The following is a 13149-nucleotide window of genomic DNA, read 5'->3' as shown; positions in this document are numbered from 1 at the left end:
TAATTAAAGTCATTTTAAACCTTTACAATTTTTTAAAAGAACAAACATGTCATACTGTGTAAAAGTTTTGTACAGAGCAGCACCAATCCTCCTAATCTGGGGTCCCTCATCCAGAGCTCCTGGCTCCTCCTGTCTTCAATCTCCTGCAGGCTTGCTCCCAAGCCCTGACCATAAACGCAGACACTTGGGCTTTTCCCAGCCCCGACCATAGGATTTGATTGACAGCAGCAGGAACCAATGGCTTCCGCTGCTAACAAACTACCCTGTGAGGAGGGAAGCGAGCGCTGGGAGATTTGCTGCTCTCGAGCACAGCGCTGGTTTGAAATCTGGCTCAGGTAGGTATAAAGGGGGGGATCCTGGACATAGGTTTTTTTTTTTTTTTTTTACCTTAATACAGAGACTACATTAAGGTAAAAAATACTCAAGGCTTTAGAACCATAAGCAATTAACTTGAAATAAAACAGTAGAGCTTCCATGAAATAATGCATCATTGTGTCTATTGTATGTGACTGTTAAGAAGCAACTCCACCTCAATGAGTTTGCCCAGTTTTGAACAGTGTGCAGGGCAAGGTTCAATTCCCTGCATGGCTTTTACTGCTTTATAGGTCTGTAACTGGGAGAATTCCCCACAGCTGTGTCAGGACACCTCCAGTTTCCAGGCCCCCTCTAGTGGACATTATAGGAAAATACACACAGTCCAGACAGTCATAGCTGTGACATGGTTAGGTGAAATCTGTTCCTGAGTTCCTGGACAGCGGTGAAGACTTGTAGGTGAAGTTGCTCCCTACCCCACTCTACCTTCAATATACACAAAAAAAAAAAAAAAACTTTCGTGTCAGGGGTATTAGCTGTTAAAAGTATGATCCTTAAAATGTACTTTTGCGGCAGACAGAAAAATATTGGGAACATTCTAAGTACAACTGGAACTTTGACATGTAGAGGTTGATTTAATAAAGCCGGAGAGTGCAACATCTGGTGCAGCTGTGCATGGAAACCAATCAGCTTCCAGGTTTATTGTCAAAGCTTATTTGAACAAGCGGAAGTTAGAAGCCGATTGGCTACCATGAACAGCTGCACCAGATTTTGCACCTTCCAGTTTTAGTAAATGAACCCCCTAATGTAATGAGAAAAGCCGCTCTATATTCCAACCGATACCTGTGTACTGCACACTGCAGCCATCTTTATTTCCATACCTTGAAAGACTCCATGTCAGACAGCAGACAGGCGCTCTGCATGCGAGCCCGGATGTGCGCCCCTTCCGCAGAGGTGCCCAGCTTGGCCAGAACCTCGGACTGCTCCTCAAGCAGGTCTTCTGTCATAGGTGCCGGCTCCTGAAAAAGCCCCAACAAGCAGAAATGAAATGGTGCTGCATCAGCACTTTCCACTCTGAATTCCCACAAGATTCTACATGTACTTCCTGAAGCATTTCAAAATCGCAAATTAGGCGGCTGACCTGTCTGCCCATTGTCTGCTAAGAAAGGCTTTATAACAATGGAAATGGAAGTGCGGGAGGGGGCTGGAGTAAAGGTATAAGGGTACAAAGGATGAGCTATCTCTGGATTTGAACTTGCAGAACATTTTCAGGCAGTGCAGGGTGGGAAACCTTTAGGACAGGGATATGCAATTAGCAGACTTCCAGCTGTTGCAGAACTATGAGGTCCCATGAGGCATAGCAAGACTCTGACAGCCACAAGTTTGACACCCAGAGGCAGAGGCATGATGGGACTTGTAGTTTTGCAACAGCTGGAAGTCCACTAATTGCATGTCCCTGCTTTAGGAGAACTACAAGTCACAGCAGTAACTTTGAGCCAAGACATGTTTTAGAATTACACTGACTTGATGCCAATTTAGAAGCAAATAATTCTCAGCGTTGTTAGAATACACGTGGCCAACAATGTCACTTTTAAAGTGTTACTAAACCCACAACAGTAAAATCAGTCTGTATATGCAGTAAAGCATGTGTGTTATACTCCCTGTGGAGCCTAGGGGGTTAATCACCTGCATTGTATAAAAAGTCTGTCTGATCCCGTCTTCTCTGATTCCCCCTTTCTTTTATTTTCCTCAATCTATCTCCTTATAGTACAGAGCCTTTAGAGTCACTCTGCACATGCTCAGTTTGATGTGGAATGCTAGAGTGTTTTTTTTTGGGGGGGGGCACATGATCAGCAAAGGGCCACTCGTCCGCTCTTCTCCCCTTCTTGTTGTTAACCTGGAAGTGTGTGACCTCACTTCTGGGTCCCCCTTGACAGATTCCCTGGCCATCATTACCTCGCCCCTCTAAATAAATTGAGACCCCCAATATACATGCACGTACAAACGCACACAGCACCGATGCCTGAAAACGTTGATTGCGATACTCATGTTAAGTATAGCCGTGCACGCTGGAAGAGCAATAATTCCTAGCACCAGACCTCCTTTGTAACGCTAAACCGATGACCCATAGGGGGCTTTTGAAGCGTCGCCTATGGAAAATATAGTATAATATTTCATGAGCGCACAAAAAATGTAAGGTTTGACATGTTGGGTATCTATTCGGTTCAACCTTGGCTTTTATATTGTACAAAAATATTGAGTCATTTATTGCATTTCTGCATCTCCTAAAATTAACTTTTAATGTGTTTTTGTTTTTACCAATTTTTTGCGGCAATATCATGTGACATATATATATATATATATATACAAATAAAATAAAATGGAACTACCACTATTTTATTCTCTATTTAAAGAAAATTGTGACCTGTCCCAACCACTGTATAACATTGGTATGCTTCCATCCCTAAATTAGGTAAAAAAGCGAAGATAGAAGTTGGAATGGGACTTTAAATGAGGAAAGTCAATGACTATTCAGCTGTTTCTAATGCCTTAATATTTAGGTCATAGTGTAACATATTCCAAAGTATCACAACTATATCAATAAATTAATAATACATATAATAATACCGTAATGACAAGATTTACATAGTAATATTCATATAAAATATTTAATATAATTATAGTATAATAGTATAGCATATAGTATAATTAATACAGCAATATATACATAAAAGTTCAACAGAACAGAAAATTTGATAATTGTATGAGAAGATTAGGGCATTCATTAGATGTTAACTCAACACGTTTCATGGCTTTATACCAGGGATATGCAATTAGCGGACCTCCAGCTGTTGCAAAACTACAAGCCCCATCATGCTTCTGCCTCTGGGTGTCATGCTTGTGGCTGTCAGAGTCTTGCTATGCCTCATGGGAGTTGTAGTTCTGCAACAGCTAGAGGTCTGCTAATTGCATATCCCTGCTTTATACCAATCGTCAGGAGTCAGATGCATGTAAATATAGACTGGAAAGAAAGAAAGAAAAAATAATTTGTTTAAGGTAAATTTACCTTAAGCACTTGGCGCCCAAGCTACGTCATATGACGTTGTGGGATTTGTGGTGGTTTATCTGAATGATGCCTGAGGTTACAGACATCATTCAGATATCGGCATTTTCAGCCGGCGATTCCCTGCACCATAAGAACGATCATAGCGGCTGTTCCGCCACTTGATCATTCTTACGCGGTGAGTTGGTACAAGCACCGGAGGGCAGCGGGGGGTGTCCCCTCCCGCCGCCCTCCGGTGCTTGCACCGACTCACCGCTTCCATCAGTGAGTCGGTCACAGGATCCGCTGGCCCCCGGATGATATCATAGAGATTTCCAGCGGACCAGATGGTTCCCGGAGTCTCTATGATCGCTCGGAGGCCGGGCGCGATGTTATGACGTCACGCCCGGCCTCTGCATTCAAATTAATGGCGCCGCTTTGGCTGGGAAGCCAGGATCTTTTTTTTTTTAGGCTTCCCAGCCTAGAGGTGAGATGTGGGGTCTTATTGACCCCATATCTCACTGTAAATAGGTCCGATCGTGCCATATTCCTATTACAAGGGATGTTTACATTCCTTGTAATAGGAATAAAAAAAAAAAAAAAAATTGATTACTTTTAAGTGTCAAACTAAAAAAATAAAAATAAAATTAACAATAAAATGTTTTTTTTTTAAAGCGCCCCTGTCCCTGTGAGCAGAAGCGAATGCATACGTAAGTCCCGCCCACATATGAAAACGGTGTTCAAACCACACATGTGAGGTATCACCGCGAACGTTAGAGCGAGAGCAATAATTCTAGTCCTAGACCTCTTCTGTAACCCAAAACATGTAACCAGTAAAAAAAAATTAAAGCGTCGCCTATGGGGATTTTTAAATACCAACATTTGGTGCCATTCCACGAGCGCGTGCAATTTTGCAGCGTGACACGTTGGGTATCTATTTACTTGGCGTATCCTCCTCTTTCACATTATGCAAAAAAATGGGGGTAACTTTACTGTTTTTTTGTTTTTTTTAAAGCATGAAACTGTTTTTTTTTCTGAAAAAACGTGTTCGAAAAATTGCTGCGTAAATACCATGCCAGATAAAAAGTTTCAATGACCGCCATTGTATTCTCTAGGGTCTTTCCTAAAAACACATATATGTTTGGGGCTTCTATGTAATTTTCTAGCAAAAAAAATTATGAATTTTACATGTAGGAGAGAAATGTCAGAATTGGCCTGAATGCGAAGTGGTTAAACTTTTTTTTTTATTTTATTTTTTTCTTTATGCTCTCCAATCTATATTTACATGCATCTGACTATTAAATTATTGATATAGTTGTGATACTTTGAAATATGTTAAAATATGACCTTGATATTTAGGCATTAGAAACAGCTGAATAGTCATTGACTTGCCTCATTTAAAGTCCCATTCCAACTTCTATCTTCTCTATTTTATCCTCTAGGTTTAGGGTGTTTGGTTTTAGAAAACATATCATGTTTGGGGGTTTAATGTAACCTTCAGGCCTAAAATTTATTTTTTAAACGTGTGCAAAAAAACGCAGCCCTGGCAGTGAAAGGGTTAAAGGGTAAGTTCACCTTTGGGAAAAGGTTACATGTTGCACCCGTAAGCTTTGTTAGTTAAAATAAAACTGGCTCCTAACTTTTTTAGCCGGCTGCCAGATTCAAAGCAAAATTTGTCAAGCCCTGCCTCAAAGAGGAAGTAAACCCTGATGGGTTTTACTTCCTCTTTTGCTCCCTGCAAATGAAAAGCATAAGTGCATAATGCATCGCACACTAGCCCATTATGTGACTCTTACCTGCAAACGAATCCATCGCTGTCCCCTGTGCAGAATGCGTACATCTTCATCCCTCTTCCTTCCGGGGGCAGCGGACTCCGGCTCTGTGACTGGCCTGAGCTGCGTGACGTCACTCCCACGAATGCGCGTAGGAGCCCTCAGTAACAGCACACAATGGAGGAAGAAACGGCGCGGAGGTCCGTTTCTTCACAGCGCATGCGCCGATCACATCATCAGCGCACTACAAGTGAAATATCTCCTAAACAGCAAACATTTAGGAGATATTTTCACTACCTATATAGGTAAGCCTTATTCTAGGCTTACCTATAGTTAAAAGTCACTAGGGAGGGCTTACAACCACTTTAAGCATATTATTATACAGGATTTATATGGCGCCAACAGGTTGTGCAGCGCATTACAACATGAGGGCAGACAGCACAGTTACAATACAATTCAATACAGAAGGGATCAGAGAACCCCGCTCATAAGGCTTCGTTCACACCTGTGTGTTTTGTAGATTGACGCCTGAAGCTATAAAACGCTGGAGGGGAAAAAAATCTATTCTTCTTTATGGAGATGGCTCAAGTCTCCACTCCAAAACGCCTGAAGCCAGAAGCACTAAAACACCTGAAGCTCAAACAAGTTCGGAACTTTTTTTTTTTTTTTAGGCAGATTTGGGCGTTTTTCTGCTTTTTACATTGGTGACCTTTTGAGCTGTACAAAATCGCAGGAAAACATGATAAAAAAAACAGCGTCAAAAAACGCCGCAAAATCGTGCAACTTTCTGCCTGAAAACGATATGCACAGGTGTGAATGGGGCCTTAGGCCGCGTACACACGCGGGGACTGTTCGCTCAACTTTGTCCACTGAACAGTGTTTCAGCGGACAGTCCGCTCGTGTGTGGGCTTTCAGCGGACAGTTTCAGCGGACAGTCTGACGAACAAAGTTTTTCGGAAATTCCGAAAAACTGTCCGCTGAAACTTGGTTTGAGCGGACAGTCCGCCCGTGTGTAGGCTTGTTCGTCAAACTAAGTCTCGCGCATGCTCAGAAAGAATTTACACGCCGAAGGTTGCATTGCAGTGTATAGGACGTCGTTTTCTAGTCCCGTCGTACGTGCCGTTCACGTCATCGCGCACGGTTTCAGCGGACTGTTCGTTCGTCGTGTGTGGGCAAGTCCGTCCATGCTAATTTTGAGCGGACTGTCCGCTGAAACTGTTTGACGGACAAAGTTGAGCGAACAGTCCCCGCGTGTGTACGCGGCCTTAGAGTTTACAATCGGGGGGGGGGGGGGGGGGTCAAGTAACAAAAAGGTAATAACTGTGGGAGATGAGCTGATGGAGATAGTGGAAATACAATCGTTAGGTAGAGGTGGGGGTGGGCTTTTGTGAGGAGGGTTTTCAGGGAATGCCTAAAAGTAGACAGAGTAGGAGATAATCGGATAGATTGAGGTAGGAAGTGCCATAGGATAGGAGAGACTTGGGAAAAGTCCTGGAGGTGAGAATGGGAGGTGGCGACAAGGGAGTACCACCTGGTATAGCGTCCAGCCACGTATTTCAGCCTATCGCAGACTGGCACAAGTTGCAGACAGAAGGGCTGGCCATTGTGCCTGTGTCCTCTGGGTTTTGACGCACAAGGGGCTAATGTGTATGTAGTCCTAAACGTGTAACATGAAACTTTTTTGTTTTTTATATAAAACAATGCTCATGCTTCACAGTTACACATTCACTAAACAGACAAAAAGAACAAAAAATACCCAAACAGATTGACCTGGAGGGGTTCAGCCAGATAGTACAGCTAACTAATGATGCGGAAGGCTTAAGCCTACACAGAAGATCACCGTCTACTTACTGCCGGATGGAGGGTGTTGAAAACGAAGCACTATATTAAGCTGAGTAAAACAGCAGAAGACTAATGAGTACACGTCTCAGAAAAATCTGATTTTACCATAGAAACTGACACTTTCTCCTGTTTCCACAGCAGCAAGACATCCTGGGAGAAGGAGATGTAAATGAACAGTTATTACACTGCGGCACCTACTGAATTCGATTAGGATTGATATCTGTGGCCTCCAAATACAGCATTTATATATTTATGTACATTAAATGAGTGACCAGATCAGCACAGCATGTAAAGTTCAACGCTTTATAGCCAAATGCTTGTGGGCACCCGATCATCACCCCTTTACAAGTCTGAGGGCATCCCTTTGCAAAGCTATGGGCACCACAATGGAGTTGGCCCCCGATTGCGGCTTCAACAACCTTCACTCGTTTTAAGAAGGCTTCCCACAACATTTTTGTGTATCTTTTGGAATTAGTGCCCATTCATCCAAAATAGCTTTTGTGAGGTCAGATACTGATGTTGGATAAGGATTGGCACCCCAATTTCCATTTCAATTGATCCTAAAGGTGTTTAGTAGGGTTGAGGTCAGGGCTCTGTGCAGGACACTTGAGTTCTTCCACACCACTCATAAAACCAAGTCTTTATGGAGCTGGCTTTGTAGACGGGGGCACACTCATGCTGGAACTGAAAAGGGTCTTCTCCAAACTGTTGCCATAAGGTTGGAAGACAGCAATAGTCTAAAACAGTGCAGTCTTAACTAGGGTTCCGTGGAATCTTAGGGATCCTCCAGAGGTTCCTTGAGTTGTAGCTGGTTGACCTCTCATTTGGTAGTATCTAGTTTGGGGGTCAATGCCACCAAGCTATATAAACCCAATAATGTTTTTAGCTTTCTGTAAGGGTGGTATTCTGACCGCCACTTTAAGAGGGACATTCTTTTCACTGGCCACCAATATATGGGGCATTTGTACCTATAACCACCAATAAACTGCTCTTAGACCTGAAAATTGATTCAAGGGTTCCTCTGAAGTACTGCCAGTACCCTTCACTGAAAACACCTAAATAGACAAAAACTGTAAAGGGGGTGTCCACATACTTTTGACCATATGAGTATATAGTTAGAGGAAATGTAACTGCCACATGCCAGACTTTTAACATCAATGGTGTTTGTGGCATTGGCATTTGTGGGGCCATGCCCAGGGCAGAAGGAAGGCTTGGCTCACACCAGTGTGATTTCCGATGTGACTTCAGTCGCACAAAATCGCAACAATGGAAATCACATTGATTTGAATGGGTACCATTGAAAACTATGTGACTCGGCACAGCGATTTGGAAAAAGGTTTCTATGTTACTTTGGTGCGATTCCAGCATTATTTTGGCCCCATAGAATATGCAGACGTTATCCAAGTAGCATTACATAATCGCACTGAAAGTCTCATCAAAAGCAGATTGCAGTAGCGCATACCTAGCCTAAAGCCCCATACACAATCAGAAATTCTGTCAGCAAAAGTCGGATGTGAGCTTTTGGTCAGAAATTGCGACCATGTATATGCTCCATCTGACTTTTGCTGGCAGAAGTCCAGCCAGCAAAAGAGAGCAGGTTTTCTATTTTTCAGTCGGAAAAAGTTCAGACCGGAAATTTCGATCATCTGTACAAACTCCGACGTGCAAAATTCCTACGCATGCTCGGAAACAATTTGACGCATGCTCGGAAGCATTGAACTTAATTTTCTCGGCTTGTCGTAGTGTTGTACGTCACCGCGTTCTTGGCGGTCGAAAGTTCAGAGAACTTTTGTGTGACCGTGTGTATGCAAGCCAAGCTTGAGCGGAATTCTGGCAGAAAAATCATCCAAGTTTTTTCAGATGGAAAATCCGCTCGTGTGTATGGGGCATTAGAGGAAGAAGCAAAAAACTTATTTTTACTTATTTTGTATCCCACTTCTGTCCAAGTGTGTATATTGATGGCTATATGCAGCAAGAGACCAGTAGGGGGTGCAGAGTATGCTGCGGGCGATCGGAAGGCTCTCAATCGTACAAGAAAAATTAAATCATCATCTTTTATCTTATCCTTTTTTTGTTGCTCTGCGTGGTTAAAATCAGATCTACACATAAAGCAGAATGCATGCTGACTCCAATTCACTTTCCAGAAATAGCTTTCACTGAAATATTCACATGAAAAAAGGAGCAGAGCTTGAAGAAAAGGGCATCATCGTATCTACATCTGGTCTTCGCAATCGCTACAAATTATTTAAACAATAAATTCAATTATTTTTACCCGGACCTAAAAGATTCCTCCCTCCCAATCCATAGATATATATTTACTAAAGTCCGATGGTCGCAGCCTCCATTATTTGTTTACATACAGAGGTGAAAGTCTCCCTCACCTGGCCGCGCGTGCACAGTACAGACCCAAAGAGGGCTCATCTACCTTCGTCTCTCAGATGAGAGATGACTCCATAGAAGTCCATGGGGCATTATTGGACAGGTCTGGCCAGGAGAGCGAGCCTTTCACCTCCGGATGTAAACAACGGAGACAGTGGCCACTGGACCTGTGAAACGGGGGTAGGGATAATTTTGGTCAGAACAAAGGGGCAAAATGAGTGCACTTTGAAAGTGGAATAATTCTTAAAGGAAAGTAATCTTCAAATGCACATTTTTGCTTTAACAAGAATGTGTTTTAACTGAAAATACACTATAGTTTTCCCTTATTGGAGTCATCTTTACCTATACATTCTGAGCACTAAACTGCCTTCGGGATTTTGCCCTACACAGCTCACACTCCATAAGGATACAATCAATACCCACATTAATGAAGCACTGAAAAGAGAACTGCCAACATATAGAGCAATAAAAATCCCTCCCGTGCAGGAGCAGTCAATAGGAAATATAAGGAATAAGGAGAAAAAAAAAGAATCAACTTAATGATCAATAATTGTACATTTAACCTCCTGGATCTGAGGTCACAATGGAAAACACTGCCTTAGGAAGGAATGTGACAGTAGGAGGCGGGGGTGCAGCTGGAGTCGTAATTAAATGCTCAATATAGTGAAATGCATTGAAAAAATTTATAATTAGGTCATAAATAGCAACAAATCTATGTTACAGATATGAAGCAGACACACCTATGGCTGCCTCCTGCATTCCCTCCAACATGGTTTGCAATGGAGGTCATACCCAAGAGCCCAAATGTGTCCAAAAATCCAGAGGGCCAAAGCACAATCCTCCTATCTAGAAAATATATATTTTTATATATATTTTAGCAGACACCCTAGGGAATAAAATGGCGGTCATTGCAACTTTTTATCTTACATGGTATTTGCGCAACAATTATTCAAATTCTTTTGCATAATGTGAAAGAAGAAGTTAAGTTGAGTAAATAGATAACCAACATGTCACACTTTAAAATTGCACACACTCATGGAATGATGTCAAACTTCAGTACTTAAAAATCTCCATAGGCGATGCTTTACATTTTTTACCAGGTTACATGCTTAGTTACAGAGGCGGTCTAGAGCTAGAATGGTTGCCCGCGCTCTAACGCACGCGGCGATACCTCACGGGTTTAACATATGTGGGCGGGACTAACATGTGCGTTTGCTTCTGAGCGCGAGCTACCGGGGGACAGGGGCGTTAAAAGAAAATGTTTTTCTTTCTTTTAGAACATTTTTTTGATGACTTTTATTCCTATTATAAGGAATGTAAACATCCCTTGTAATAGAAATCATTTGTTACAGGTCCTCTTTATGGAGAGACGGGGGGGGTCAATAAGACCCCCCATCTCTCCTCCAGGCTGGAAAGCATGAGATTGTAAAAAAATAAATAATAATCCACGATCTCATGCTTACCAGCCGCTTTGTTTATATCGGCGGCCCAGACGTGACGTCATAACGTTGCGCCAGGGTCTCCATCTGGTCACTGGAAACCTCTATGCTCGCCATCCAGAGGTGGATGATTCTTTCTCCGGGTCCCCGATGACACAGGAGAGCCCGGAGAAGCACCGGATGGCAGCGGGGAGGGGGGGGGGGGGGGCCTGTAAGAACGATCAAGTGGCGTAACTGCCGCCATGATTGTTCTTATGGTACACATAATCGCCGGCTGAAAACAAGGATATCTGAAAGATGTCTGTAGCTGCACCCATCATTCAGATATTCTCACTGAAAGTCATATGACGTCTTTGGGCGGGAAGAGGTTAAAGCGGAAGTTCACCCAAAAATTGAACCTCCGCTTTTCGGAACCCTCCCCCCCTCTGGTGTCACATTTGGCACCTTTCAGGGGGGAGGGGGGTGCAGATACCTGTCTAAGACAAGTATTTTCACCCACTTCTGGGCACAGACGCCCACAGGAGTCTATGACTCTTTCTATGCAGTGCAAGCAGCCTTTGTTAAAATTACAGAGAGGACCGCATAGGTGTGCGCAGCCTATTGCATTAGGATGTGCACCCCAAAGTTTACATACATACAGTACACACGCACATTATTATAAATGAATGTAAACATTTTAAAACATGACACAGACAGTATCAGTAGGGCAGTGGACGGTGTCAGTAGTTTTTTTATTTTTCTATTTTTTACAATTTTAATTGTTTTTTGATATTTTGTTTTACAATTTTTAGGGGCCCTATGGTTAAATCTCAGGGGTCTAAAACAGACCCATGATGTCTCAATTTTGAGAAAGATGAGGAGCAATCGGTACTGATCACTCACGTTATATATTCAGAAAATGAAGGGGCTGGTAAATTTCATATTTACCAGTCCCTTTCTCCAGTCTCCGTCGGCAGCGCTGCGGTGGGGGGGGAGGGGTAGGAGTAGCAGGGCGAATCAGGGCTGCACAAGGCGATTAGGGTGTGCCCGGGGCACATCTAGCACACCCCCTGCGCACACCTATGGAGGATAGTGCATGTTACCTAGGGAAACCCAGATTGGATTTTCCCCAAGCTTGAAAGATAAAAGAGACAGGTAGTCAGAGGGATTAATAAAAGAGGTTAGCAAACGGCACCTGATAATTGCCAGGATAAACATTAGGCCCTGTAGTCTCATTAAATAGAGGCAAATGTTCCAATAATTATTTAGAATGAGCTCGGTGAAAAGACACAAATGCTCCCAGTTTAAAAAAAAAAAAAAAAAGTGTCTCAGAGTAACCTATCGGCATGGTGAAGAAATTGGAAACTCTGGCTGTCAGACAGTTTGGTGGAGTACAGCGGGGTCAGGCTTCTAAACAGAGCTATCGATCGCCCCTGCGAGGGAGAACAGACGTGGGTCAACTATTACTGCAGATTAATAGGATGAAAGACAAACACGAGGCACGTAGGTTTCAAGGGATCTCTCCGGTAGGAGCCATTAGTGCCTGGAAAGGCTCTGACATTTCCAGCATACGAGTAGCTGGGGGGACGGCGGCGGAAGGGGGGAGCGCGCTGCGCATTTATACCACGTCCCTCTCCGGGATGCTGACAGGGAAAACGGTATTGACTTCAGCTATTACCTGCAGCTTATTGCTCTCCCCCTAGAACCATCCTGATGGGCTGTAAAGATAATGATCCTTCTAGAGAATCCCGGGACCATTGCTCACCATCTTCAGTTTAATAAGATGGATCTATAGGGCTAGAGGGGGATTTAAGTAATGTCAGAAGGATACAAAAGGCCTAATATGGGGATTACACATCAGGATCCCCAAAATAAACTGAGTGGGCAATGAAAACTTAGATTACGGCACAATAGAGACACTGAGCTGACTGGGCTGCATTTCATACAAGAGAAGAGAGATACAGAAATGTCAAGAATGAGGAGCCAAGACAAGGCGATAGAGCAATTATAACAGCGGAAACCTTTTCAGAGAATGAGTGGCTTTAAAGATGATCTTCAAGTATGGTCTTAATACCATAGCAAATTACTGTTATAATCGGCGCTTCTACAGTGATCACTGCCAGGTCCTATGCCAAGCATCTTCCCCACTGAACACTGTTATAGTCGGCGCTTCTACAGTGATCACTGCCAGGTCCTATGCCAAGCATCTTCCCCACTGAACACGGTCATAGTTTGCGCTTCTACAGTGATCACTGCCAGGTCCTATGCCAAGCATCTTCCCCACTGAACACGGTCATAGTCGGCGCTTCTACAGTGATCACTGCCAGGTCCTATGCCAAGCATCTTCCCCACTGAACACGGTCATAGTTGGCGCTTCTACAGT

At 43.3% G+C, this 13149-nt stretch overlaps 1 protein-coding gene across 2 annotated transcripts in view; it reads right to left on the bottom strand.

The window, feature by feature from the left end:
* Window positions 1-13149, bottom strand: part of RAB3GAP1 (RAB3 GTPase activating protein catalytic subunit 1) — a 261671-nt gene that overhangs the window by 76619 nt on the left and 171903 nt on the right. For both annotated transcript variants that reach the window (XM_077447811.1, XM_077447812.1), the window contains exon 18: window positions 1194-1331. In XM_077447811.1, coding sequence (XP_077303937.1) covers window positions 1194-1331 — 138 coding nt within the window. The remainder of the gene's footprint in view (window positions 1-1193; window positions 1332-13149) is intronic.

Source organism: Lithobates pipiens, unplaced genomic scaffold (genome assembly GCF_037356315.1).
Source record: "Lithobates pipiens isolate NorthernLeopardFrog02 unplaced genomic scaffold, aLitPip1_a1.2 Scaffold_22, whole genome shotgun sequence".
Lineage (NCBI taxonomy): Eukaryota > Metazoa > Chordata > Amphibia > Anura > Ranidae > Lithobates > Lithobates pipiens.
Note: the sequence above shows the minus strand (reverse complement) of the source record. Positions and strands in the feature narration are given on the sequence as shown.